The 27,312-nt window shown below is 48.7% G+C and overlaps 7 protein-coding genes across 7 annotated transcripts; 3 read left to right on the top strand and 4 right to left on the bottom strand.

Annotated features, from left to right (window-relative positions):
- Positions 1-3,005: 3,005 nt before the first annotated feature.
- On the bottom strand, positions 3,006-4,826 carry BKA67DRAFT_663921 (uncharacterized protein; the record flags this gene model as incomplete). Its single annotated transcript, XM_046108274.1, has 2 exons — positions 3,006-3,847; positions 3,899-4,826. The coding sequence occupies 2 exons, from the start codon at positions 4,824-4,826 to the stop codon at positions 3,006-3,008; spliced, it is 1,770 nt and encodes a 589-aa protein (XP_045952568.1).
- A 1,754-nt stretch (positions 4,827-6,580) lies between these two features.
- BKA67DRAFT_583062 (S-adenosyl-L-methionine-dependent methyltransferase) lies at positions 6,581-7,866 on the top strand. The gene is made up of 2 exons (XM_046104047.1): positions 6,581-7,404; positions 7,464-7,866. The coding sequence occupies exons 1-2, from the start codon at positions 6,845-6,847 to the stop codon at positions 7,768-7,770; spliced, it is 867 nt and encodes a 288-aa protein (XP_045952569.1). The 5' UTR covers positions 6,581-6,844; the 3' UTR covers positions 7,771-7,866.
- Positions 7,867-9,419: 1,553 nt separating this feature from the next.
- Positions 9,420-10,103, top strand: BKA67DRAFT_583065 (uncharacterized protein). Its single transcript, XM_046104048.1, has one exon. The coding sequence runs from the start codon at positions 9,580-9,582 to the stop codon at positions 9,967-9,969; it is 390 nt and encodes a 129-aa protein (XP_045952570.1). The 5' UTR covers positions 9,420-9,579; the 3' UTR covers positions 9,970-10,103.
- A 7,496-nt stretch (positions 10,104-17,599) lies between these two features.
- On the bottom strand, positions 17,600-18,584 carry BKA67DRAFT_541049 (uncharacterized protein; the record flags this gene model as incomplete). Its single annotated transcript, XM_046100867.1, has 3 exons — positions 17,600-17,700; positions 17,753-18,471; positions 18,523-18,584. 3 exons carry the CDS (start codon positions 18,582-18,584, stop codon positions 17,600-17,602), a joined length of 882 nt encoding a protein of 293 aa, XP_045952571.1.
- A 2,375-nt stretch (positions 18,585-20,959) lies between these two features.
- On the top strand, positions 20,960-22,255 carry BKA67DRAFT_92382 (cutinase). The gene is made up of 2 exons (XM_046109546.1): positions 20,960-21,370; positions 21,425-22,255. The coding sequence occupies exons 1-2, from the start codon at positions 21,197-21,199 to the stop codon at positions 21,893-21,895; spliced, it is 645 nt and encodes a 214-aa protein (XP_045952572.1). The 5' UTR covers positions 20,960-21,196; the 3' UTR covers positions 21,896-22,255.
- Positions 22,087-23,900, bottom strand: BKA67DRAFT_92394 (uncharacterized protein). The gene is made up of 3 exons (XM_046109548.1): positions 23,676-23,900; positions 22,669-23,593; positions 22,087-22,548 (listed from the first exon to the last, which is right to left on the bottom strand). The coding sequence occupies exons 2-3, from the start codon at positions 23,521-23,523 to the stop codon at positions 22,237-22,239; spliced, it is 1,167 nt and encodes a 388-aa protein (XP_045952573.1). The 5' UTR covers positions 23,524-23,593; positions 23,676-23,900; the 3' UTR covers positions 22,087-22,236.
- Positions 23,901-24,196: 296 nt separating this feature from the next.
- On the bottom strand, positions 24,197-27,081 carry BKA67DRAFT_525735 (uncharacterized protein; the record flags this gene model as incomplete). The annotated part of the gene is made up of 2 exons (XM_046098687.1): positions 24,197-26,733; positions 26,787-27,081. 2 exons carry the CDS (start codon positions 27,079-27,081, stop codon positions 24,197-24,199), a joined length of 2,832 nt encoding a protein of 943 aa, XP_045952574.1.
- Positions 27,082-27,312: the final 231 nt, after the last annotated feature.

Below are 27,312 nucleotides of genomic sequence, written 5' to 3' on the forward strand. Positions count from 1 at the left end.
GCCCTAGATAGCGTTCTTGTACAACCCAGGCACGGGTGTTCAGGCGAGCAGATGCGAGATGCTTGTATTTGACCGCAGGAAACACGTGATATTCTTTCGGGGTCTGAGCCCGCCCTGCAAACGTGACGGTCGTATATGCTGAAGGAACGAGGTCTCGTTCACTGAAACAGCCACCTCGCCATCTTTAGATGAAGAGGCAGCGATGTTGCACTGGGTATTTTGGTAGATGACACCCATGAGAGCAGACTGTTGCTTCCAATCTTCCAGATCATCTGCTTGACGCAAAGCGAGTCTATCCATGAGTAAGTGTATCCTAGCGTGATGGCAACCTGGAAAGCATCTCTGTATGTTTTTGGTACCATCGAACACTTGGAAATCTGTTGCAATCTAGCGTAATTCGCGCTGTTAACCTCAGACGTCGTGATGTACCCCAGCAATGGCTGAGAGTTAAATGTGGTATTGGTTGCCTCCCAGTAGTTTCGAGAACCCGCCATTGACTTTTGGAAGCAAACGAGCCGTCAATTATTTCCAGAAGCCTTCAAGGAATGAAATTTGATGCCCTGACGAGCGAGCGACATGACACATGATGTTCCGCGCAGTTTTGTAGCCATGCTCGCCATACCTCAGGCATCTTCGCTGTGCTGTTCCCTTGGACACTGGATTTGCCATGAGGTTGTCAGCGGCAACACCCCATCAGGGACCGAAGCAAGAAGCTAAAAGATCCAGAGGGAATATGTCTTCACTATTGTAGATCCAATCAACCCCCTCATTCTTTCCGCGGATTAATACTACGCCGCCAGAATTTGGGAGGACAGCGGCATTGGGGGTCTTCCATCATCTTTATTCATCAACTATACCGCCTGACCTACGGACAAGAACGACTGGGCTTGGATTCTTCTGATTGAGCTACTCCCCAGGGAAAAGTCTTCTTATTATTGCGTTGAGAGTCTTCGCCTTCGCGTGGGTGAAGTATAGCCTGAGACGGAACTCGATAAAACGAGGGGAAGGAGAGGGGTTGGGTCTGCTAGAGGTCTTTGAAAACTCAAGGCATAATCCTTCAGAGTATTCCAGTACTATTGACGACAGGCCATACATCCCGCCACAACTGAGCTGTGGAAACTGAAACGTTCGGTGAAGAATGAAAGGCTCACTCGCCTCTTATAAGAGCTCGATTGCCTCCTTGCATCTGTTGCATAACATTGTGTCTTGGCTGATTAACCACGTATCGGCGACTAAATAAGGAGATGGAGGAATATAAATGCTTGAGCAGTGAAAATGAGGGGGCCGACAGCTACAAATACAATCCACCGTTCACCACTCGGCCGTCCATACCACTCGGCAAGCCGAACTTTAAGGATTACACCTGAATTAACCTAGCTTGACTAATGTGTTTTTATTTAAATGTGATACGGTGTCTTTAGGGGGTCACTATGGCTTTGCCCCCGTGACTGCCCCGTGGCTAGGCTGCCACCATAGCTGCCTAAGGCACCTAAGATAGATAGATATATATCACCGCGGATAGTGGACCGTAGATCTGTGATAGCGTCTTCTATTCATCCTTTCTGTACACACATTTCAGTACCCTATATTCTTTTTTTGTTAACGACATCAATTTATTAATAAACTAATTACATAATCAGCTCTTTGTTAGTTCTTATGTTATGTAAACTCTTTATACTATTAATATATTAATAACAATAATAATCTTAATTAAGAGAAAAGAATTATATTAAAGTTTAATTTATTTGTAAATGTATTTTATAAATTACTTGCATAATCAATATAATAAAATAATATTGTAATATTCACGAAACACAAAGGGTTCAATTCCCAAGAGCAGGTCGGTCGCTTCATCCAAACCATTTTATGTCGCCACACCAGAGCCTTGCCCTAACCCTTCCATTAAGCCGACGATGTCGATCGATTTTCAAGTAAGCTCTATGCAGAATACACCACCGCCCACCCTATTGACCGGCACAAAGCAATACGAAACGAAACTCTCCTCACCGTGGTGTGAGAATCACGAGACAATGGCTAATTTAGCATTTGTCTCACCAATTCCAATATCTGTCAGCCTATTCTCCCAGAGCTATACAAGCGCTATGCGCAGCTTGCGAAGAGCCAAGACCGCGTAGAAGTCGCTCTCGAGTGGTCGGTGGGAAAGGAAGATCGAAATCTTGGAAACAGCCTTCACCGCACTTGGCGACATTCGTGAAAATACTAAGATCATCATCAACCGATTCTTCAATGATGATGATGTTGAATTCGACCTCTTTCTCCACAAACGCAGCCGCCTGTATCTCTCTCACTCTGGCATTGTGGCATCCCATATCAGTCTAGTCCATCTTTGTGCCATCCGAGGACACGTTGATGTGACAGATGCTCTAATTGAGAGAGGTGCTCGTTCCCACATGAGACCCCGTATGAGAGTCAGCCACGAGTAATTCCCACCTCTAAACTCGACAGATAGAGATTTTGTAACATTCAAGCATTCTGTTTAGAATTCAAAGGGCGGCAGAGAACAGTTCTACTACCAGTTCTTCGTGAATCATGTCTTCGGGTTCATATGAAGATGTTAATGAGACTGTTCGTCAGCTGTTTAACCTTGCGAAGTCTTCCCCGGACATCGGTTGCAAACTCCCGTGGAAGATTCATAAATTATCTTGTTTGATGTACAACTACTTCTCCCTGTTGGATCTGTCACTTCGTGGTGATGGAGTCTGGAGCGACATAAGAGTCCTGTAAATGAGCAACATAATGGAGAAACTATCACAGGTGGTGTATGAGCATGAGCTGAGTATTAAAAGAATTGTAATTGAGCATTGATGATACTTGCTGCTGTATAGATATTGCCAAACAAACTTCCACTCGGGCAGCTGAATTTTGTGGCCTTCGTAAAGTAGGTTGATTAACCTATTCAACGATAACTTCGGCCAATTCTGTGGTATGCATCATCATAATTAATAGTCTACCACAGTTTATGTCACCTCCACATGCAGTCATTCTCATCTGATTGGTAAAGTCTGTGGATCTCCGTTTTCTACCACCTGGACAATCTCAGTCGTTTCGATGATGGACTCATACCGTGGTCTTTCAGACACCGACGCTTTCTTCTGACATAAGCCATACACAGCGTCAATTTCACTGCTATACTTCTTTTCGGTATGTTTCCGGAGCAGATGACCCTCAGAACCTCGAGTGAAGCCCCCAAAAGGAGTCAGAATGACGTTAGATTCTGGAACCCTCGCCTCTTCCGGCATATTTTCGTTTTCTCGCTCTATCGTCTGTTTCCACAGATCCGTCGCCGCCTGCACGTCTATACCTTTGGAGAGCTCCACAAGTGCCACCGGCTCTCTGTTGTACTTGCTTAAGACAATGGCATTTTGCACCTTCTCGTGGTTACCCAACAAATTCTCCACGGCTAGGGCAAACTCGTTCTTGCCTGTTCCCAGATCATGGAGACGGCTCACGAACCGCCATGCGTATCGTTCTTTCTGTGGGTCCGGATGTGGTGTCCATACCTCTGCTGTAGGGTATTCGGGATACGGCGGAGCCGACGGTGCAGCTGTGATCCCTAAGCCGGCCCAATAGCCAGCACACCTTTGTGATTCTGGTCTCAACGTCATGACAAGTTCGTATAGGGGCAGGCGAGATCCATAGTCGTCGAAGTACTCGAGATCTCGCTCCTGGAAGCTGATGCCAGCAGCGTCCACGTCAAAATACACATACTCGTAATCCTCTGGATCTGCTAAGAGAACTGGCGGTGTCAAAGTCTCCGAAGTGCCCCATATGCATTGGAATTTGACGTACTTCGCCCAGAGATCTCCGGCATACCGCGAGACGGATCCTAATGATACCTGTTAGCCTCCAGTCACTGCGTGGTCGTTGGTGCGCTTACCGTTTCCATAGGCCATGGAAGTGAATTGCTTGATCAAAGACTCTCCATCAGGGCGTCGCGCTATCACATCTGCCAGAAAGAACGGAATAAATCCCGTCGTGGCGCCTGATGACCTTATAATATCGCAAATCTCGTTCGTTCCACTCGCAGGGCGATGGCGAAAACCTGGCACCAAAATTCCCCCTCCAAACCCACAAACGGTCATGGCCAAAGCCACAGCAATCGGATGGAAGGGCGAAGCTACCATGAGGTATCTGGTGCCGGCGGAGGACTGCCAAGTCCAGTGGCCGCGTCCGTCGACATCCGGCAGTTCTGTCTGGTAGTCCATACACGCCATGCTCGCGTGCGTGAATGTCACAGGCCGCGGGTCGCCTGTAGTGCCCGATGTGTGGCATACGGCAAACGGATCACTTGCCGCCTCTTCGAAGGTCTTTGCATACGGAAACGGCTCGGCCAGATCATCCATGTTCAAAAGGTCATCGAGCTCCGGGATTTCAGCCTTCGGCATGGGTCGCTGGGTCAGTATGTCGCCGGCATACACGCCGCGGGACAGCAACACGCCGCGGCATTGCGTTTGGTCGAACAACGACAAATGGATGTCCAATGTGTTCATATGCGAACTGAAAAGAACTTTGTGGCCGGTCTTACACACAGCATAAAGCAGCATGTAATACCTAATGTCAGGAGTCCCGAGGTAGGCGATAGTCTCAAAACTCGTGGACCGACCAAAAGCACTTACAATGCAGTGCGCTAACTTGTTGATGCCATTTGCAAATGCAGCATATGTGATGTCCTCGAATCCTTGCGAGAGATCATAGTCGTCCACGGGTAAAGAGGCCCACGCACGACTCGGTTCGGACTGGGCGACCTCGTCAATGATGCAGGGCAGAAGACGTTTCCCGATCTCGCCGCCGGGTGATGTTCTCATGGTGTGAGCGCTTCGCTAGAACTTATCCCAGCCTCGAGGTGTTGCTAGTATGGCAATGACTTATGTATGGGGGAAAAAACTTTATCATCATTATCATCCATGCGGTTGGGCAGCGGAGTTATCTCTATTGGTTGAGCCAGTCCTGGCTTTGCCGCAGGGCTATTGTTCCCCCCCCACGCGGCACCGCAGATCCTTGTTCTGTCTCATCTCTCCCTGTAGACAATCTCAAGGACGGCCATGTTTGTACGATTACAGTGTTCACGTCAGTGCTGTGTGGCCTTGAGGGCGAAGCTGACCATCCTTTTCTCAAATCCTTCTTACAAGTTGAATCGCGTCACTATTTATCAAGTCTGTCTCAGTGCGCCAGTGCATCTGGTGCTCATGCCTAACTACCGAGATCAACAATCGCAGCTGTAGCGACAACCGCGAGACCCGTTGTATGATCCATGTACGGATCCATGCTTCAAAGAGATAGCGACGCCATAGGCAGGGGTCGGACCGTCCCGGTGGCCTTCCGATGCGTTGATTTGTACTCCAGTGAACCCAAAAAGCGTCCATGCCTCCTCGAATCCCCTCAGCTGTTAAAAATCTCGCACTATTTCATTTTAGTCGTCTGCCAAGCTGTTTGTGTCATTCGTATCATTGCGGTTTGCTTCAAAAGCTCGTATACCGAGATACCCCTGTGCGCAAAAGGAGCTTGATTGCAGCGACACTCCAATGGACTGAACACAAAGTATAGTCTTGCCGTCGGGGCTTTTCAGTTGAGAGCCTCAACTTGAGACTTCTTTACTATAAACTCACCCGAGGTTAAGCGTTGGAGATGTACTATCTGCACTATGTATGTACGAAGGAGATTGTCATGGATCGACATCCTTAGCCGCGGCGCAAGGACTCAGCAGAGTATGGTTCACACACCTAATGAGTTAGATTGCTCTTTGAGGAACAGGGTTCTTCATGACCAGCAGCTGCAGGATTCTTGGTGCGTGGTCACAGGGTTGTTAATGCCTACGTGGGAGGTGTTGCACCTGGGTGTCCGACGGGAGGTTGGAAGAGCCGACCTGTCAATCGGCGGCCTCTTGGGGGGAAGATCGCCTGTCACGATCGCTGCCGTTCCAGATAAATGCAACTGATGTGGCTGCGAATTCATGACACATTCTGTTAGTATGAGTATCGACCCTTACTTCTAAGGGATGTCTCGTGCCGCCAAATTAAAACGGATACCGATGTCTACGCGACCTCGAATCCACCAATAAGGCGCAACTTTGGATTACGATATTTCAATGTGCATAGGTCAGAATGGTCCCAAATCTGGCATAGTAGCTAATAAACTATATAAGAATAACGTGTCAAGTTTAATATAAATCTCATTCCATTCGATAGGCTCTTTTATGTTATAGTCCACGCTCATTATCCTAGGGTATAGAGAGTCAGAGAGCGCAGTAGAAGAAGTATTGATTTGAAAGGGTTATTTGGCATAGCCGGGATTACTCTCGAAAGCAAAGGGTAGCTTCAACTTGTAAGCCCCATAAGAATAAAGATTTAGAGGTTGCGGTTGGCTCAAAGCGCTCGTACCGACCCTGCACAATACCTGACCCACCGCACTTTCCTAGGCCTGGTACCATAGTATCGTAACGACCTCGGTATTCGTTCTCATTTGGCGGGCACGAGACGGGATGTTCATGATACCCACCCATTGCTTTCGATAGATGATATTCCAACTTTAGCCCTGCTATGTAGATCGGTTGAGAGGACTGTTATAGTTAGCATGATGGCCGAACTGCAGCTTGTTGACCGTTTCCCAATTATTGGAATCATCCTCAAAGGCGATGGAAACAACGCAGCAGTGCAGATGTGGAGTTATGGCAGAGAGACTTGTTTCTGCGTCTCTATCGCGCTATTCAAAACTGAGATGTCCCCGTTGATCGAAATTATCGATCTTAGAGTTCATCTTAAGTTAGCTTTTAAAGAAAATCGCTCGAGAACTGGGCCTTATCCCTTGACTCGCACGGTCCGAAACAATGAGTAGCTCGCTATATACCTTGAACCATGACAACCCGGTGGAGATCAACCGCCTGGACCAGAATCACTACAACCTCTACCTTAAGCTACAGGGTGGCCATGTGGTTCCGCCTCACATCAGAGACCATCTGGAGCGAGTGAACAATCCCCGCGTTGCCGACGTTGGCACGGGCACTGGTGTCTTCTTACGGTCCCTAGCTGAAAGGCTCCCGGCTACCGCTAGGCTTGATGGTTTCGATCCAGACACTTCGAAGTTTCCCGACCCTTCAACCCTGCCACCAAACATCAAGCTCGAATACGGAGATGCCTTAGCGCCGTTTCCCAAGGAACTGGTTGGATCATATGATCTAGTTCATTTGCGACTGCAGTTTTTCTCATGGCAGAAAGATGGCTGGCCCAAGGTCGTCGAAAACATGATGAACTTGCTCAAACCGGGAGGGTGGTTGCTCTGGTTTGAAGGTGGCTGGCATGGATGGACAACTATCCCGCCAAGCAAGGCCTTTCATGAGTATTTGGGTCGTGAGATCGAGCGGACGATGAAGTTAGGACGTGAGCCATTGTAAATCATATCCGCCCCGACACTTGTCAAATTTTCTTGACTCGCTGACACTGAACCAGGGCATGCTTCAAACTGAAGAATTGGTTCAAGGACGCTGGGTTTCAAGAAGTTGACGAGAGAATTTTCAACATTCTTCAGGATGAGGTATTGCACAAGGTTGGCGCTAACGTTCTGTACACTGTCTGCCACCACTCGGCTTTGGGTGTAGCCGAGCAGGGAGACACAGAAGGCTTGAAAGACAAGAAGTATGTGGAAGATCTATTCAAACAAATCAGGAAGGACTTTGAGACGAGCCTTGTGAGTCAGGAGTTCCGTTGGGTTTGGGGAAGGAAACCGCTTGGTGAGCGCCAGCAGTATAAGCTCTAAGCGCTATGAGGAGAGCGGAAGGCGCGTTTTACTGGTAACTTGAAGCCAGCCAGCTGCTCATATGATATGAGTGAATTTTATGAATTGATGTTTCCATTTTTCGATTTCATTAGCGTGGTGACGTCAAGTATTGCTCGAGCCATGGGATGGATACGCTTTGCCTGCATTCGTGGCGATCGTTACAATGTAATACATAGCGAGATGACCCTTGGAGTTGAAGATGATTGACTGGTATGTATAATAAGTCAGACACCTTATAGTATTCTTCTGGAATCCAGATTGGCGAGAAAGCCGGGGTTTAGCTGCGAGCAGATTTCAACAGCAGCTGCGATTTAGATCTAGCAACATCCAGTGAGTTTTGGCATGTGCAAGGATCGTAGATGGATTCATATTCGAGAAGTGTCGATATGCCAATGGAACAATCAAGGAAACTTTGATACAAATCACGTAAAACTTCGCAAGTGGTAGGAATTGGCAGACATGACGACTACATAAATATCACTTCCCAAATTTCTATTTTCATTCACTCTCTCCACAACCAACACCATATTTTTATCACCATTTTCATTACCGTGTTCTATTGCTGCATCCCGTTCGCTGTATCCCATCGTCATACTCGGTTATCCCTCATTATCACTTTTAGACACCACCAGAGGAAATGCCACCTGCTTCAGACAACCCTTCCAGTTCTACTTCCGACAATGCCGCCGGGTCTATGGCCAGCTTTTCAGGTACATATTTTCTCATCTATACCTACAACCCCGCAAAGCTCACATGGTGCCCCATGTAATACATCTGCCCCTCCAGACTTCCCTGGATACCATTGCATTGACCACTACTCAGTTCTCCCAAGCGAGTTACTATTTAACATTTTGGCCTTCCTGCCAGCAAAAGATGGTGTTACAATAGCGCAAATCAATTCGCATCTGTGTGAACTCGTTCTCCCCGAGCTCTACGACCGTGACGCATAGATTGCAGAAGAAAACGTCTTAGAGCTACCTCGTGCTGTGAAGTGGGGCGCTTGGAATGGCTATACTACCACCTTCACCGGCTCTATTGCGGCGATCGACCGCAATCCTAGATTGAATACGACTGCGGTGCTTGGTCGCCTTCTGAATGCCAAGGAATACCACCCATTTCTCTACCAATACTGCCCTTCGTATGTTCACAAACACGGTGTTTCCCACCCGCATTTGGGACTTATTCACCTTTGCTCTCAGCAAGGTTATTCCGATCTAGTAACCATACTGGTTGAGAAAGGTGTCCATCCTGATATGTACGATGGCAAGGGCAACACTGCCTTGTGCCATGCCGGAGATATCAACGTGGTAAGTCCCTAACCTACACGATTGCCCTGTCATTCCTCCTATTCTCAAATTACTCCGATGATACTTCCCGCAATCTTTTGATCAGGAATTGTGGTTGCATGGTTGTCAAGTGTCTATTTATGTGCCCCCATGATCTACTTGTCCTACCATTATGCGTAATAAGACTTTCTCTTGAACAACATTAACGTGTTTACAGGCAAAGTTCCTCATCAGCCGCGGTGCAAGGTTGACGGTCTCTGAATACCGATCACCACTATACAAGGCCATTGCTCGATGCATTTATACCGCTGAACGCAAATTGTACGTTCATCACGCCAAATTGGTAGCAGTGGTAGAGCATCTCCTGAGCCTAGGCTGTCGGTTCCCTGCCCAGACCAGATTGGCTGATGCGCACCCTCTTTTTCTCACAGCGACGAGACAGTCCGGCCACCATCTTCTCAAATTGCTCCTCGACAACGGTGCAAATCCGAATACGACGAATATGAACACCGGAATACCGATCCCGTTCTTGGTCGAAGCGATTGACTATGGCCATTACAAAGCCGCAGGCATGCTCATCGATGCAGGTGCTCACACACGCCTCTTATTTCATTATCCAGAACTAAAACATTTCTGTCCGATACGGACATTTCTCAAACCCCAGAGGCGCACCCACGATTTCGCCGAGTGGGCATATGTGGCAGAGAAGATGTTCGGCCAAAACTTGGATGATGACATTGATGGGCACTCGCCGATCTGGTGGGCGTTCAAGAAAAGCAATCTGAACTTGGTCGAATTCTTGGCGAAGAGAGGTGCTAGTGTGGGCCGTCACGGTTTGTTTTTGAATGCATCAAACCTTGAACAGTTAGCCAAGAAGATTAGCAAGTTGTGAAGCATAGCGATTCCACATTGGAGCATGGGGTTTGATAATGCGTTAACGTACTCTATCCATATTCTGCCAAGCTTCTGGATAAAAACTTCAGGTCGACACTTAGATTAGAAATATTAATATACTTTAATTTCAGCGCTGTATATGACCTTTAGGGGCTGTATGATATCTATTTGGTCCAATCACGAGTGTACCTAAAGAGTGCTTAACAAAATGGGCAGTATTTGGGGCATCGATATCATGTAAAGTCGTTTGTGTGGTGAGACATTAAGTGTCACCGCTGTCCAGCGGTTTCTATTTCCAGAATCTCAGAGGCATCCACCTGCTGTGCCTCTCTTAACGTCTACTGGAAGGGCTTCATCCATCGACAATGTGGATGTGATAAGTCAAGGACACTCCTAATTACGAGGCAGTTGGCTAGTCACTAGTTCAGGTATGCATAGAGACATTTTTAAGGGGGATGCATCCGACCGCGTCAACATAAACTGAAAACCGTTCACGGGAAAGTCTTCAAAAAGTAAAGAACAAGAAACCATTTCTGTGCTAGTTATGCGCAATAGCTCTGAGCAAGCCTATACATACGTCATTTCTCGATTGACGAAAACGCGCGACTTCTTCTTCAACCCAAAAGTTCTTCGTCTTATGTGTTCCATCAGTCCAGTAAGAGAAAGTTGACAGTCCAACAGTTTCGCCGTTTTCTTCAACAGAACATATCCATAACATATTCTTCGGATTTTTCGTCAAAAAGGTTGAATTAGTGCCCAGCGGGAGGAGCTGGATGGTGGTGATCGGCATTGGCCATGGGAGGCGGCAGAGCCGTTGCCGTTGTGGCCAAGATCGACATGTCTAATGTCTCGCCATATTGGCTGCTGGTGCTGCTATCGGCTGATGTGATAGAAGTCAAGAAGGTTGTCAGATTGGTGGTGACTGCTATGCTGACTGAAAAAGGCGAAAGTTAGCGAATGGTGGCATGCAGTGGTAAGTCATGTCAAGTGCGAGAATTGTTAAATACAAGTAACATACCCGAATTGAGAACAGAAGAGGAAGATGAACTAGCCAAAGACTCGCTGGTAGTGGAACTGGCCAGGTTGGTGCTTGTTTCCGTGCATGTCGTATCAATTGACGATATCGTGGCTGATGTTGAAGCTGTCGTGGTGGTCTCTGCTTCTGCAGTCGTCGGAGAGAACGTGGTGTAAGAGTATTCACTCTCAGTGCAGGTAGATGTCTCTGTTGTCGAAGTTGAATCTTCAGTACAATTCGAGGGTTCAGAATAAGCCTGGCTGGAGGTTTGGCTGGGCTCACCTGTAGTAGACTCCCCAGCGGGGCTGATGATGGAGCTTGTGGCACTCAACGATGCAGTCGGGCCTGCAGAAATCGTTGAATTTGAAACATGTGAAGGGAGAGAAACCGGGGAAACCGCTAAGCTTGAGCTTTCCGTTAGACTAGCACTAGAAGATGGTAATGAACTGCTTGCACTGGTCAGAGTTGTACTGTTCGAGATGGGAAATGGAATCGACGCCAGTGTTGAGCCGGACTCTGTTGAACCGCTGGGGGCCAGGGTTGTAGATGTTGCAGTACCGTTGGCGCTCAATAAGCCCGACTGCGTGGTGTCCAGACTTGTTGATGTGCTTGTGGATAGAGTCAAAATACTGGAGGCAGAGATCAGTGAAATTGTCTGTCCGCTAGAAGCAGTTGTCGGTTCTACGATTGGGTTGCCACTGCTGGAGATCGTGGCAACTGGTCTGGTTGTTAACCCGCTTGGGCCGGCAGGAGTAGTGCTATTTGACAAGGAGAAAGGAACCGAAGTTGCTACTGAACCAGAAGTTGCTCCTGACGGGCTAACAAAAGTAGCGGGAACAGATGTAGCGCCGCTGCTGCTTGATACCCCTAAGGAAGTCGGGCCAGACAAAGGCGCTGACACGGTTGTGGCTACAGTCAAGCTGCTAAGTCCAGTGACTGAAGAGGAGTCGCTCTGTCCGCCAGTAGCTATTGTTGACTGCACACTCGATTTGCTGCTGTTAGTGGGTGTTACAGTATAGCTGCTTGTTGGGCCAAGTGCTGCTGAAACACTCGACCCAGGGCCGCTGGTTCCGGCTGCTTGACCAGTTGTTTTAGAAATAGATGTAGTATTAGATGCTGGAAAGGGTGGCAGAGAAGTCGCAGGAGCAGTATATGTTCCAGAAATGGATGGTATAGTTTGGCCACTAGGTGACCCTGCAGGGAGGATACTGCTACTAGCTGAGGTGGCCTGTTCGCCTCCACTTCCTGTTGACTCATTACTGCGTGTGGTATTTAAGGCTGATAATGAGGATACAGGTATGATTCCAGAGACCGTCGGTGACGCCGTTGGAGTGGGAGTAATACCAGGACCCGTGGGGCCCGTACCAGCTCCGCTTGCAGGATTTGATGCAGAAATTGAAGATATGCCAGATGAGACTGCAATTATAGTATCGGATGATGGAGCTTGGATTCCTTGAGATGTCGTCGGTGCGGCAGAACCTCCTGGGCTTACTGCAACTGACGTTGTATTTGACGCCGGAAACGGTGGAACAAGAGATGCACCAGTGGCTACGGTGCTAGCTGACATGGGTGGCCCAGTTCCAGTTGCTGACGGCGTAATTATGCCAACTGATGAAGAACGAGGTACAAAAGATACACTGCTCGAGCCGGATTCGGGAGTCGTCAGTGTGGTGGTTGAACTAAGCGTCCCTGTCCCCACAGAAGGTATCAAGGAACCCGTGGAGGCTCCACTTGAGCCGGAAAAAGAAGAAAAGTTGGAAGCTGGGAATGGTGGAGACGTTGGCGTGATGGCACTGGGACTAACGGGCCCAATAGTCTCGCCGACTGTTCCTGAGATAGGGGCTGTACTAGGCAGGCCACTTGGTTCGTTTGAAGCGGTTGAATTCATACTTGGGGACGGCAGGGAACTTTGAAGGACCGATGAGACAAAGATCGACGAACCTGCGGTCGAACTTATTCTAGTGATTATTTCACTGGTAGACATCTGCGATCCTGTGGTTACTCCAGTAGTGGGTGCTTGCGATCCGGTAATACCGCCGGTAGTTTGCTCCTGTGAGACACTGAAACTTGTACTTTCTTCGTAAGTAGAAGTTGTGCTTGATGTGGTCATGACTGCTGTTGTATTAAAAGTTGTGACTGGAACTGTTGAGCCTATGGTCGGAAGTGAGTTCGAAATAAACGTCGCAGCGGTGCCTGAAAACAAAGTCGTCCTCAAGGTTGTGATTGTACTGTTCGTTGTTGGGAAAGGGGTCCCTGCGGTCTGACCTCCTGTGCTAATAGATGGAGTAGTTGATGCTAATGAAGATAAACTGATAGTGCCCGGAATTCCCGATGGAATACTTGCAATAGCAGTCGAATTTGGAAACGAAAGAGAGCCGCTGGAGAGCAGTACACTTGAAGTTATACTCGCAACAGATGGTTGCTTGGAGAAAGTCAAACTGACTGGACCAGGCCCTGTGGGGACGCTCTTTGATGCACTGTGACCATTTCCAGTGCCACTGGTTGTTTGCACGATCGTAACCCCTGTGGGACTAATGGACACAAGCGTGCCGTTAGATACCGGGAATGGTGGCAAAGACGTTGTTGCAGCTGCGCTTGATGTGCCGACCAAGCCTGTACTTATCAGGGACGAGATTGAGATCGCTGGAGAGGTGACTGGTACTGGTGTTGTGAGCGGTGCCGTTCCGGGCCTAATGGTTCCTGAAGCCGGCGCAGAAGTTCCGAGTGATGGTCCTAGCGTGCCATTTGTTGCAGGAAAAGGTACTGATTGGCCGTTTGATCCCGGCAGAGTTGACCCAATTGATGCTGTACTCAGAGGGAGAGGAGCCGTTAATGCATTTGAAGTCTTGAAAGAGGCTGAGCTTGCTATTATGCTTAACGAGGCGCCAGTGGTGCTTGTAGGAACAGTAGATCCGGTGCCATTTGTCAAAGGAGTTGGCGTAGGAATTGTGCCACTGTCGGCAGAACTGGCAATTGATTCCGTGCTCTGACCAGTGCCAAGAGGAGCTGATGCCGTCGGCGAAGCAGCCGTCGTGGAGTTGAACGCAGGATATGGGGGCGAAGATAACAACGAGGTAATCTCTGTGGCTGATGTGAGGGAGACAGACGCTGGACTAATTAAAGAACCGCTCAGTCCAGTGCTAGTCACAGATCCAGAGAGAGTGGTGCCGTTGGAAACGGAAAATGGGACCGTTATCGATGCGCTGCTACTACCGCTTGTTCCATTGCTAGTGGCAGTGGGGAGGGTAAGTGTCAGTGTTCCTCCACTGGCGGTCACAGGAATTGTGGTTATACCGGGGACCTGCAGTGTCAATGTCGTGTTAGCGAAAGGTACAACCGTGCTGTTCAAGCTAGAAGTCTGCCTGGCGGTGGTAGTTGACGTCAGACTGCCCGTTGCTGGAATGCTTGTGAGTATGGTCGCATTGCCAGTAGTCGCGGACGAAGAGAATGAGCTATGACTGCGTGTAGAACTGGGCACAAATGGTGTTACTGTCAAACCTGAGAGGCTAGAAGACGGCCCTGTTGTACCAGTAACAGCTGTTGTATTAATTGCAGAAAATGGAGCGTTGCTGGAGGAAGTCGAGTAGGATGCGGACTCGGATATGGGCCCCGTTCCCGTTGGCGAAGAAACTGGACCATTACCTGTAGCTGTTGATAATGTACTAGTTGAACTTCCGGAAGAAGTGAAACTATGGCTGCCAGGAGCAGTACCACTAGATCCCAGATTTGTGGTAGTATTGCCAGCTGGAAACGGAGCCGAAGAAACTGAGACCTCTCCTAAAATAGAAGAACTGGTCAAGCTACTAGTTGAAGATGCCTGCGTCACAGTCGTGGAAACTGATTTGGTCGTGCTACTACTACTATATCCATATCCGGTTGTGGCAATTGATGAGGAAGTGGAAGGAGAACTTGGAGAGGTGCTAGGTGAGGTAGCAGGTAATAAAGTAATGCTCGAACTTCCGCTTGACTCAGTAGCAGGGGCCGAGGTTGATGAAGTGAGAATTCCCGGGACACTTGCTGTGGCAGCACCAACACTAGAGATATACAATGTAGTTCCAGGGCGAGTACTGGTGACGGTGATGGTGAAACCAGAAGAGACAGTCAACATTGTGAGTGTCTCCGGCGGGATAGTCTGAGCAACGGGTCCACCACCTGTAACACCAGCCCCGCCAGGTGAGCTGGATGTTACTGTGCTGGTAGACGTACTAGACAACGAAGAGGTAAATGTCTAAAGAAAAAGTCAGCCTATTTACAAGGACAGTTTAACGGTCCACGGGAAAAGATGTGGATGAAAATGAAGAATCAGCCAGCTAATAAATGTGGCAATTGGAACTGGTGACGAGAGGGAGCTTACAGAAGTAGACGTCGATCGGAGGTTGGAGTAGGTTGAAGCTGCAGATAAACCGGTGGAAACGGGTGAAGTGGAAATGTTCGAGCCGCTTGTAGTTGAGCTCGATGAAACCAAGGTCTGAGTAGGATTCAATGACAGCGACAACGAAGTAGCCAGTGTGGGTGGTGGCGATGGATGTCCATAAGGCGGAGGATAATTGACGTTGGCGAACTCATAGCCTCCATTAGCAGGCATTGGGCCACCATACACGTCATATCGAGGCGCGACATCGACAGCTCCATCTTCAACGCCGCGGCGGAACATGAGACTTTCCCAGTCAGGAAGAGCAACAATTGTCGAGATGAAACAGGTGAGTAAAGCTACCGACACGAGGTCGACAGCGAGAGTCGAAGCTCTCATTCTGGTTGGGATAAGGCTTATTCACTGGGTGGAAAAGAGAAATGTCCGAGAAGAGGATGATGGAAACGACTGCCGAAACCGAACGATGATGATGACGGTGATGATTTGGTGCTTCGTTAGAGTTGCCGAATTCGATGAGATTGATGGATTTGGAGATTGATGAACTATTGTGATGTGATCAAACAAAATCCAGTTCAAAAGCGGGGTGAAGGATGTCAAATGGAATAAAAGGAACGAGTTAGACGTTATTCGATGCCCGTAAATTGGGACGAAGCTTCATTCATAAACAGAGACTGCTGAAGTGATAAGTGGCGCGTCTAGAAGCGTGAGCCTTTTACGCGTCAAGGTCTTAAAGTGGTGAGTTCTTGGTGTTAGTCGTATCCCAGTCTGAAGTGACAAGCACAAAGGTCAATCTCCTTCGCCAAATTACTTCCAGACATACTCGACCTAGGCGACAATGGTGACATTTCCGCATTCTGACTACCGAGTGCCGTTGCTCAAGTGCTTTGTTGTTCCATCGTTCCCTATCGGCGAGTCTTGGGGAGCAAGTGCTAGTGTATAGGTTCTCTGGGTGGTACTACTTGAACATGGACAGTCCTGGCTTGACCCGCATTTGACATATGCAAGGCCGTTGAACATCGGGAAGATCTTGCAGACGCTGCGTCCGCGGCTGCTACTTACCGTTGCCAAGAAAACAGTGTTGATAACACGTTCGTTTACAACACGTGCCACGTCCGTGAGAGATCCTTGCAGGCAAGTCATTCGTATTTTAGAAACAATGTTGAGTGAGAAAGTCTTCTGCTGAATATTCATAATAGGGTTTCCTATTCGATCGTAACTTTACAAGAGATCGCATGATTTTGACTCAGCTAAATTGTTCATTGAAAGAAAGACTTGATGTCTTATACATTCTGAGTCGTCTCACCAGGTTGCTGCAACCATGGAGATTTTTCAAGTTATCACAGTTTCTCCTGCACAGATGCGATGGCCTGCAACTACTTCAGATACACCTGCAAAGTATCTGAGACCTCCAATGACTGGTTTCTTCTGGACGAGCAATGATTGAGCATAATCTCTATCGTACGTGTGAGAACGTACTCCCCAGATTGCCCATCTCAGTGTCACGTCTTTGCAGCCCTAATCCAAGTATGATAACTATATAGGAGATATTCAATGCTGAATGTGTTAGTTTTACCACAAGGTGTTTACACTACAGACAATGTCAGACCAAAACGCAGAGTACTGCAAACGTTTTATAGTAGTTAAGCAAAGACGGCACAGGAAATTCACTCGACTTTGTAAAAAGTGAGGGCACTTGTCAGGAGCAAGATCATTGAGGTGGCTGATTACTGCTTGTGATTCGTACTTTCGCTTCAGTTACCGAAACTATTATTAACAGGTCACCAGCGGTTCCAAGGAAGGACCAAGTTGTGATGGGTAAAAAGGACGTCGTCTGGTTCCGCATGTGTACAATAATGTATTGCCAGGGCTTGACATTGAACGGTCGAGCCACATCATTCCCCGGGTGGCACTTCGAAACGAACAGTAACACAATTAATTATGATGGGAACTTGGAGACTCGGAGTACATGGTGACATCGTGTTTCTCTTTTCATTGTCAATGTTACTAGAAAGCCGAGCCGAGAATCTTGCATGCAGTCCTCGAGACTGGTGGGTACAATAAACAGGATGCATTCTTTCCCGCTCTTCGTTTTGCTGCCCGTACTTGTCAGTTCAAGGCAGCGCACACTCCGACCATGTCGCACGCAATCAACCAGACTTGATGGGATTGCGGCCCGACTGATTTCTGCAAAACGTCAATCAATTAATCTCGGATACATCGGCCGGCTGCAGGTTGTGTAATCTATTCGGCTTTCTTTGCTGCTTCGCGCAGCTCAGGGGCAGTGCTCTCTTCCATCTTGGACTCCTTTGCCTCGATGTCAGCAGCCCACAATGCAGCGCCCACTATATACGTTGTCAGATTGGTGAATTCATCGTTTATCGAACTTGCACTTACCAGTGTTTGTGAAAGCGAATAGCATGGACGCGAACGGAATCAGCTCAAGAACCGTGGCGGCGATTCCAAAAGAAGAGTAAGCTCCGGTGTGCTGCTCCAACCATTGAGCTCGTCGAGATGGGGACCACCTTTTCAGTTGGAAGTAGCGATCATGAACACCCCGACCACGAGTTCGACCTTGAATTCCGATGAAGATGATGGTTCCGACGATAGGAATGAAGTTGAGAGGCAAGTACATGACGTAGCGGATTAGAGCCTTGGGACTGTACTTCTCGAAGGGGCTCTTCAAAATCTTGCCCAGTCGCTGCATAGGATCACTACCAGACTTCAACTCTCGACCCTCGCTCACGATACCAGCAGCGTTTCGGGAAACCAATGTTCCATCGAATGTGTCGAGTAGCGCATCCTGAAGGAAGAAGTTGCGGGAGACGAGTGACACAATGGTCGAGCTCTCGTTGAGAATGAGTAGAACTGTGGTGAAGACAGCCAACGGCCCGTTGACAAAAACCAGGATAGCCAGCTGAGGAAGATACGTGAAAAAGAACATGCCACTGATGACAGCAACTGATAAGCTGAGAGTGGGGATGATTCGTGACGCGAATGGTTTCCAGAGGGAGCGATGGGTCAAGAAGTAGACAATTCCTCTGAACGGGTACAGGAAAGAGCCGCTTCGAGCTGCATCGACAGCAAGTGCTCTTGCCTTTTCATAATCCTCTTTGCTTCTGGCCGTTAGCAAGGCGCTTTAGTTCTCCTAGGAAACGGCTACTTACGCGACCTCTTGGGCCTTGGCCTGGACGTGGCCTGCGAATCCAGAAGACTTGGATTCAGACATCGTGGCGGGACAGCAGACGTCGATGAACGGTATGGGTTCTTTTTTTTTTTTTTGAACCAAAGATTGTTATTATGTGGAGTTGGATGAGTTTTTGTCTTCTTGAGTTTGCAGAATATCGCAAATTTGTGGAAAGAAAACAAATGGTCGTCATATGCCAGCTCTCAGTGACGCTGTGAATCAACAATGAGAGCTGGCAACATTATGTCGTCATAGTGTCGCTACATGTGCCCCGTGTACCCCACATTCTTGTTTTTCAATGTAGTCAGTGGCGGACGGCTGAGGCACGCACTTACTTGGATGATTAAAGGACGAGGCGGCAACATAAACCACGGGAAATTGGCCCTGCTGTTTGTAGTCTTTAATCGATGAGAATGCAAACCGTTTGTCAGATATAATACATCCCAATCTGGACTTCCTTGAGCAGCATACTTCTCCCCAGCATACTTGGCTACTGTACTCAATCCAGCAGTCGGAAGATGCACGCTAGAAAGTCGAAGAGGCGCTATCAACTCATGCCACATAACTAACCTTACATAACTAATAGCTTCTCAGTGCCTTAGCAACATTTTGCATGCCTCATTCTCTATGATAAATCAATTATTATCAATCTAGCGATGTTTTGACGTTCTTACTCTCGGATGGCAAATGCTGCGTCTGCTAAGATCTGATTGAGTGGTTGAACCTAAGCTTGTGCGACCTTAGGCCAGAGTCGATAGACGCGCCACTAGTCTACTATGAACATTGAGGTTATTCCGTGGTCGCAGAACATGGAATCGGTAGACTATGTCGAAACCATCTGAAAAAAGGTTACGCGCCGCTTCATCGCAACTGTAACGGCAGTTGTGTGAAATCACAAAGAAGGTTCGAGTTATACCAAGCCAGGTATGTGATTTGCCGTTGAAAGCATCCTATTCGCCGTACTTGGATAACCCAACTTGAAACGTGATTGCCAAGAGCGGACCAAAACTCCAGTGCACACTGAAGCCCGCGGACCAGATCTCAGATACAGTGAGCCATGCTGTGAGTCCCAGTACAGCTGCTGTCAAACAAGAGAACGCTCAAACACATCGTTCAAAATATGCTGAGAAGCCAGGTTGAGTTTCTTATAAGTCGCATTTAGTCTAGTACTACTTAATTACCTCAGGAGCCCCATACGTACATTATCCTACGTTGACAATATGAGCAGCCCGGTATAGTTCAAGTTCAGTACAGACAATATGGCAATGATCTCAGCTCTCGTCTTGAGACCCATATTGATCATTTTCTAACTCTTCCCAAGTCTATGAACCATGTTCTCCTGTAATGTTCCGCAGCTACGAGATCTGGTATTCTATTATTGTCCTTACCTGACCATACCAAGATTGTCATGCAAACGGCCCAGCCAACAATGTATGCCACTTTGCAGTCATGAGAGACCTCACTCAATGTCTAAGCACGTTTTAGAGCACGAGAAATCAAAAGGGTGGAAGACTTTGGCCAATCGTTTGAGAAAAACTCAAAGACAAATGTCGGGGTGTTCTTGTCGAGAATCAGTTGTTAAACCTCGGCATATAAACAACAGCTTGCAACATTGTGGAGCATTCGATACCAAGAGTTGAACCTGCAGCATAGTCTACCCAAAAGAAATTGAGCTCTAGTTTGAGGCATTAGTGCCGCACAACTCGTAGCCATTGGCTACACCACGGTATTTTCTGTGCTCATTGGTAGATTCTCACGATGGAGCGCATCGGCTATAGGAGCCGAAACCTCTCGACTCCCCAACATCCGTGTCATCTGATAGCCCCATGCACCCTCGGGTAAAATAGAGTTATTCATAGCTCGAAAATTTTGGTCTAATTATTGTCCTCGTGGACAGTGCAACGCATCGATTGGTCTACCCGTGGGCGCCAACAATGTGTCAACGATTAAACCCGGGGAAATGCCCCAAAGTGGGCACGACCGGCAGATATAATAAGCTTATCTGCCTATGCACCCCGCAGAGCCACCAGGGATTGGAGCTGCCCCTTTCCTCGCAGTTTCCCGCTGCTGTCAACTCAAGGCACCGAATTAGTCGGCCATGGGCCGTATCTGGCAGGCGACAAGGCAATCGCAAGCCGGTTTCCCGGCCCCTGCAGATTGACTATATACCGCCTTCCGGGATAACTGCATGAGTGTTCGCGTAGAACTCGGTGGGTTCCCATGTCTCGACGAATGCCGAGACACCAAGGCCGACTAATGCGATGCTGGTCGAAACCAGAAGAGAGGCAATGCTGGCAACCTGGCATCCTTGAACGCAGTGGAAGACGCATAGCAGTCCCTTCCAATTGGTCTCAAGGACTATAGCAGCTTGGCCAGATTTCGACCTGCTGTTCTGGACAACTTGGCGCAGCATGGTAAGGGGATTGTGGTCGCAAACACGAATCACATGGCCGCTTACCAGTATCATGATCGGGGGTATGGGAGAGAGTTTGGCCGTCGGTCACTCACGTGGAATAGATGACGGAGAATCGCAAAGGTATATCAGCAGCATCTGCTGCTGCGAGCTTTAGGAACTTTCTGCGAACGGTAGGGATCAGCCAAGTCACCGACAACATCCTCAAGTCTCCAGAGATCTCGTGCCGCCTTCCTCCACCATGAAGTTCTCTCTGTCTATCGCTCAAGCCTTCTTGGTGGCCCTTGTCGCCTCGGCCCCCGTCGAGATCTTGGAGCGCAAGACATACGGAACCACGGCCAACGAGTACACACAGGGTACTTGTAAGAGTGTCATCTTGTTCTTCGCCCGTGGAACCACCCAAGCCGGCAACCTCGTAAGCTAGAGCATCCTCCTACTAGAGATAAATAGACTAAGATTATCGTCACAGGGTGACATGCCAGGGCAGCAATTTGCGACCGCCCTCAGCAACGCTATTGGCACAGACTTCGCGGCTCAGGGCATCAGCTATTCGGCCAGCCTTGTCGGAAACCTGGCATCCGGCGGGTGCCCCGCGGACGAGGCCGAGGACATGGCTGTGCTCATCACCCAGGCGGCGACCAAGTGCCCGAGCGCCAAGCTCGTGGTGGCCGGATACAGCCAAGGTGCGGCGATGGTCCACCGTTCCATCGAGCAGCTCTCCGCTGCCACCGTGGCCAAGATTGCCGCCGCCGTAACGTTCGGCGACACGCAGAAACAGCAGGATGGTGGCAAGATCCCCAACATTGCTGTTGCCAAGACGAAGATCTACTGCAACTCGGGCGACCTGGTGTGCCAGGGTACCCTCATCATCACCAGCGCTCACGGCGACTACACTTCCAGCGTCAACCCTGCGGTTACGTTCATTAAGACTCTTTTGTAGGATTGAAATCAAGAAACCGGTTGATGCCTTGCTTAGTCTCATTGGATAGTCAGTCCTCGGGTTTATTCAACGTATATCATGGAAGTCTGAAGCAGCCTATACCATGTTGGCAAGACTGTAGATTCCCTCAAAACATTCCAGTGGTTGGGGTTGAGGTTGAGGTTTATATGATTGCGAAGTCTCCTAGCGCTTTTGATGCTCTATTAGCATTGGGGTAGTCTGAAGTTGCTTAAAATCAAACTCGATTGCCATGTTGCAAAGTCAAAGTCTCGCGAAGCGTTTTCAATTGCTACGTAGTTCTATCATAGATTAGGTAGGACAAAGTTGAAGTCTAGCAGCACCTATACTTTCTCAGCTTCTGTCACTCTCTGACCTTCTGTTGCGTCCACCTGCATCACATCAGTGCCGACCTTTTCGGGAGGCGGCTGTGTAGGAGAAGTTGGAATATCCGATATCGAGGAAGCAGGAAGCCTGGAAGAGCCTGAAAGATCTGACGTGGAGGAATTAGGGCACTCCTGAGCCGTAGAAAGGTCGGGCGAGTTGTTTCTGTTGATGCTAGGTAGCATCGGTGACTCTGGCGAACGAGCGGGTGTGGCCACAGATGGGCTGCTGAGGGTGTCGATGACGAGTGGATCAATAAGATACCATTTTACCTGAGGCTTGAGTCAGCATCGATATTACAAGAATTCCTTTAACCGCTGCAATTCTGAGCACGTGCTCACAGCCATACACTTCTTGACGGATGATGTCAAAATTCTAGAACCACAACTTACCGTGATACCGTGTCGTGCCAAAAGCTCAACCTCAACTTCCAGTTCGTGCAGCAGCTTATATGAGCCCAGTCGATATGCCGGGTGATACATCCCGCCGTCTAGTGTCCTGTAGGTCTCTGACCATTCCTTCCACCAGATGCAACCGCCTAGTGCTGTGACAAACTGAACGAGGTCTAAATTCGACAGCAATACCACTATACGAAAAATGCTTGCTCTGCCTATAAATGTATGACTGTTTGTCCGGACCGAAGCCGTGATCGTCGAAACCCTGTCAGACAATACTTCTTGACGAGCCGTCCGGAGCATCTTGACCGTCGCCCCAATGAAAGCCTCGCGAGGCTGCAAATGTTCAACACCGCCATTATATTTAGAGTTGGGAGCGAACTGGTAGCCTCCGTCTTTAACCCAACACACCAGCGTGCGCTTATCACGCATGGCGACGTGAGAAGGATGTGTTGCCGCCGCTTTGTCTCCCTCAGCACCCGAAAGCCAAACCAGATCGCACTCCTTGCAGTGGTGGAACCACTCATCTCTGGGCGCGATTTCCGGTGGCCGGGTAATGTCTATACTTCTCAGATCAAATTCTTGTTCCACCTTGAGGCCATCTGGGAGCTCGCTGTCGCCGTCGAGCCCGGCCGTCAGTCCCAAGTGCGCATCAAGCTGCGGGATAAACAGCGCATCCTGACCTCTACACGGCGCTGCCCTTCTCTCCTTATTCGATGAGTAGTACAAGGAGATGTCGTGACCGCCGTCTATGTCGCAGTTGTAGCTATGCAGACATACGAAACATGTTCTTCGCCCGTGTAACTCGCAAGTCGGTATTGGCTGCCGGTCATCTTGAAACAATTGATCCATATTCGTCCACTGAGAAACAACCGTATCCACCCAAAAAAGTTGTATCGAAGAATTTTACTTAAAGGAATGTCTATTAGATCACGTATCAGTGTTTGGTTACCAAAAAAAATAAAGGCTGGCTAAAGTTGGGGCGGTTCTTGAATTGTACTTACAGAAGTTGCACCCCAGAACAAGGAAAACGTCGTAATTGCTTTGAGCACATTTGTTAACTCACAGAGAAAGAAACTTCCAGGATAGGCTACTTAATCTCTCTTTCTTTTTCTAAACGAAGGTTCCGGAAGTTATGATTAATTATGCAACACGACGTCTCACCAACTCCCTACCTAGTTAAATGGACCACATGCAGAGTTCCAACTAAGTGTTTTAGGTGTTTGTCCAATATCTTTTATTAGCTAATAATCTTAAAAGAACCGCCCATGAAGTGGTTCGTCATCTGCGGGTGCATCTGATTGAGCACATTACTATGAATAATATGATTATTGCAACGCCGAACCCGATAAATATGTGCATTAAGATGATTGTTGGTTTCCGTCCTTGTCCACGGTATATCGTCCCGACACATAGAGCCAGGCTTGTGATGTGGAACATTATTGTATATGTTAGGTTTTTTTTCTTCTTCGTAGCATCGTTATTTCAGGATAAGGGCGATTTGGCTATCCTCTAGGTCCGTATACTAGACGGTAGTGTATTCGGAGCTGCTCGATGTGTTTGCCACAGAGTGTCCATATACTTGCTTTTGATCAGCTCTTTCGCCAGAAAAGGTGTGATTGTCGAGCGCATTCTCCTCCTTGAGCTTCTCACCGGGTGCATCTGCCTCTTCAGCCACCTCTTGCGCTGGGGTCATGCGTCGGCTCGTAGGTCCCCTGAGACTAGTGATAGAAGCCTTACTACGTGGAGCACCAGAAATACTAGTCCTAGGCTGGTCCCGTGTTTGACCAGTGCTCAGCCTTCTTACCAGCGCTGTGTTTGCTCTCTCTGTCTGTGCTTGCCACGAAGAGAAATCCCTCGAACTCCAAGAGGCGCGATGAGGACGTGCAGCTCGTGGCAAGCTACTCACCGAGTGCCGCGAGCTGACACTATTCGTGCGGCGCATTCGAGTCGCAGGATGAGCTGTGGGTGCTGACGGATTCGCATGGTGCAGAGGTGGTTCAATTTCTTCCAAATAGTCATCGTCCTCGTCTTCAATCTTGGATATACGGCGGACACTCGTGACAGCAAATCGCGGCTCTTTGGGCCGCGCTGGTACCGCCTTCTCGTCTGGGTCAGATGCACTGATCATTGACCTGCGCCTCTCAGCCGGTGGCGCCCTTTTGTCCAGCGCTTTGATTGCGATGTGCTCGAAGTATTTAATCCTGACGCCTTCAAGTCGCTGGGACGAAAAGTCTTCGCGATTCCTGGTGAGCGACATCCATGAGGAAATACCCCCCAGAACGATTAAAATCAGAATTGCAATAGTGATCAAGGCTTGAACGACAATAATCACAACGCCAATAACTGTTGTAACAATACGGTCGAGATTGAAGTCGGGCAGGAAAGCTACGGACAGTCCCGTCGTGACGAGCTTGCTGATGCCAAGAAGCCAAACAGCGGTTGCAGTATTTCGCTGGCCCTCGTAAGGGTTGATAGCTGCAATGGCCACAAGGGACAGTATATCGACGATGAAGAGGCCAAATATCTGTGCCAAAGGGTTTGTCGTTGCCCCGCCAATGAAACAAGCACGCACGAATTGATAGGCCAACCAGAAGATGAAATACCACCATCGCGATAGACGATAGCGAGCGTAGAGCCAACCAAATCGCTTGATGTAGTCCACATCGTTGTGGACTTTGGGTCGGTCAGGTTGATCGTCCACAAAGTGGCAACGAATGAATGGCACCGAAGCTGCAGGTCGCCGCGCGAACTCTTGTTCCCCTAACTGACTAAGGCGGATAGGAACAAGGAACGGAATGCAACCCATAATGACACCCCGATGCAAGAGAATGCGGTCTGGCTCCACGGCAAATTTCCCGAGTCGAAGACGAGATCGAAGTGCATACGCAGCAAGACCGCCAAGTCCAAGTGTGAAGACAGCGAAAACGATGGCAGCAATAACCAGTGGTCCTGTCTTTCCAGCATGTGAAAACTGGAACATCGTCATAATGCACATGGCAGAGAAAGCGATGAACAGTACCCGGAGGAGGCTTACGCTGATGTAGCCTCTCCAGTGGCTTCGAAAATAGTCGAGACGATCTTGTTTGATCCATTTGAGGCGGGCCAGACCTTCCAATGCAAGTTTAAAGACCACTAGAAGAAGCGTTACGCATGCAAGTATGACCAATAGCCAGATAAAGCTGATCATGAACGCATCGGAAGCAGGTATGCCGAGCTCGGAAAGTGTGCCCGCGAAGCCACTCCAATCTGCTGGAATTGGCATCCCAGGAGTAACTGGGTTCCCATTCCAGTCATAATCGTACGGGTCGCTATCGTTATGGGCTTGTCGTCCCATAATCGTGGTGCCATAGTCAATAGCTTTCGGCGCTCTTCTCTCAAAAACACCCACCAGCTCACTTGCTAAAGAGCGGCCGTAAATTTGTTGAGCGAGACCACCGCCATTATTGTTAATGATTGTCGAACCTGCACCCCCGACTTGACTTGCGTTTCCACTTACGCCAGCAAATCCGTCTATCGACTGTATCATACCCTTGATAGGTATAAAGCCCGCTGTCCAAGCAAAGTTTGACCACCAGGCAGAGAGAACACTCGGCCAGTTCAAAGAAAGAGAACCTGAGAAGAATATAGACTGGAATGTCTCAAAGATTATAAGTACGGAAAACGAATGAGCGTAGTGCATCCTCATATGAGGTATGCTGACACCATAAGCCGCCGTTGCGAACGATGCCACAACAGCAACAGCAGTGAAAACTCCTAAAACAGAGCCCATAGCCTTCGGCTGGGAGAAGGTGGCGCCGTTTCTCATTACAGCTTGGAAACAACCAATCTCGGTCTGGCTGGAGTTTGAAAACAATTGAATGCGGGCGTAACCTTCAAAATCGGGTATCTCATAGGCGATTTGAGGGATCCCTGACATCTGCATCTGTCCTACCGGGAACAGGGCAAAGGCGGTAATGGGAACACTGGCGTTCATGGGACATAGGCTATAGATGTTGACGTAGCAAGGGTCGAATGCCATTGTGAATCTGGTAGTGCCGTAGGCACCAACCGATATATACACTGTGGACTCTTAGCTCGGAAGAACAGTTCATGTATACTACATCCGCACTTACACATCAATGACTCGCTCTTCAGATTCGTGGTACCATCGAGGTGGAAGAGTATAGTTGAGTTGTCATAGTAGAAGGCGGCATCAAACTTTGTGACATTAAGCAGACTTTGTCCGCCTAAGCAATCCCCAAAATCCCCTGTATACAACGCTGGCGTTCGGTCCGCAGCCAAATGGTTGTTTGTCACGCCGTCAAGAGAAGTGCCACTTATATATGTAGTCGCCCGGGCGCTTGCTGCTGTGATAAGGCAACTGGCGGCCCAGAGTGCCGATCGCTTTGACCGGCGGGTCAGCGACATCGTCACGGGATGAACACGATGCTCAGTCGTTCGAGTACTCGGGGGAGCTGGGTGGTTGTAGTATCGTTTTCGCTCGGAGTATAGGCGGTATTGCAGTTCAGTGTAGGCTGCTTCCCACCGGTGGAAACATCCTAGCGACGTGCCAGTTTAGTGCCCGTTGTCAACCAGATGGTCGCTGCCAATATCGTTCGAGAGGCAAGGAACGTCGGCGACGGGACCGGTATTCGAGCT

The sequence above is a fragment of the Truncatella angustata genome (genome assembly GCF_020726525.1).
Source record: "Truncatella angustata strain MPI-SDFR-AT-0073 chromosome Unknown BKA67scaffold_10, whole genome shotgun sequence".
Taxonomy (NCBI): Eukaryota; Fungi; Ascomycota; class Sordariomycetes; order Amphisphaeriales; family Sporocadaceae; genus Truncatella; species Truncatella angustata.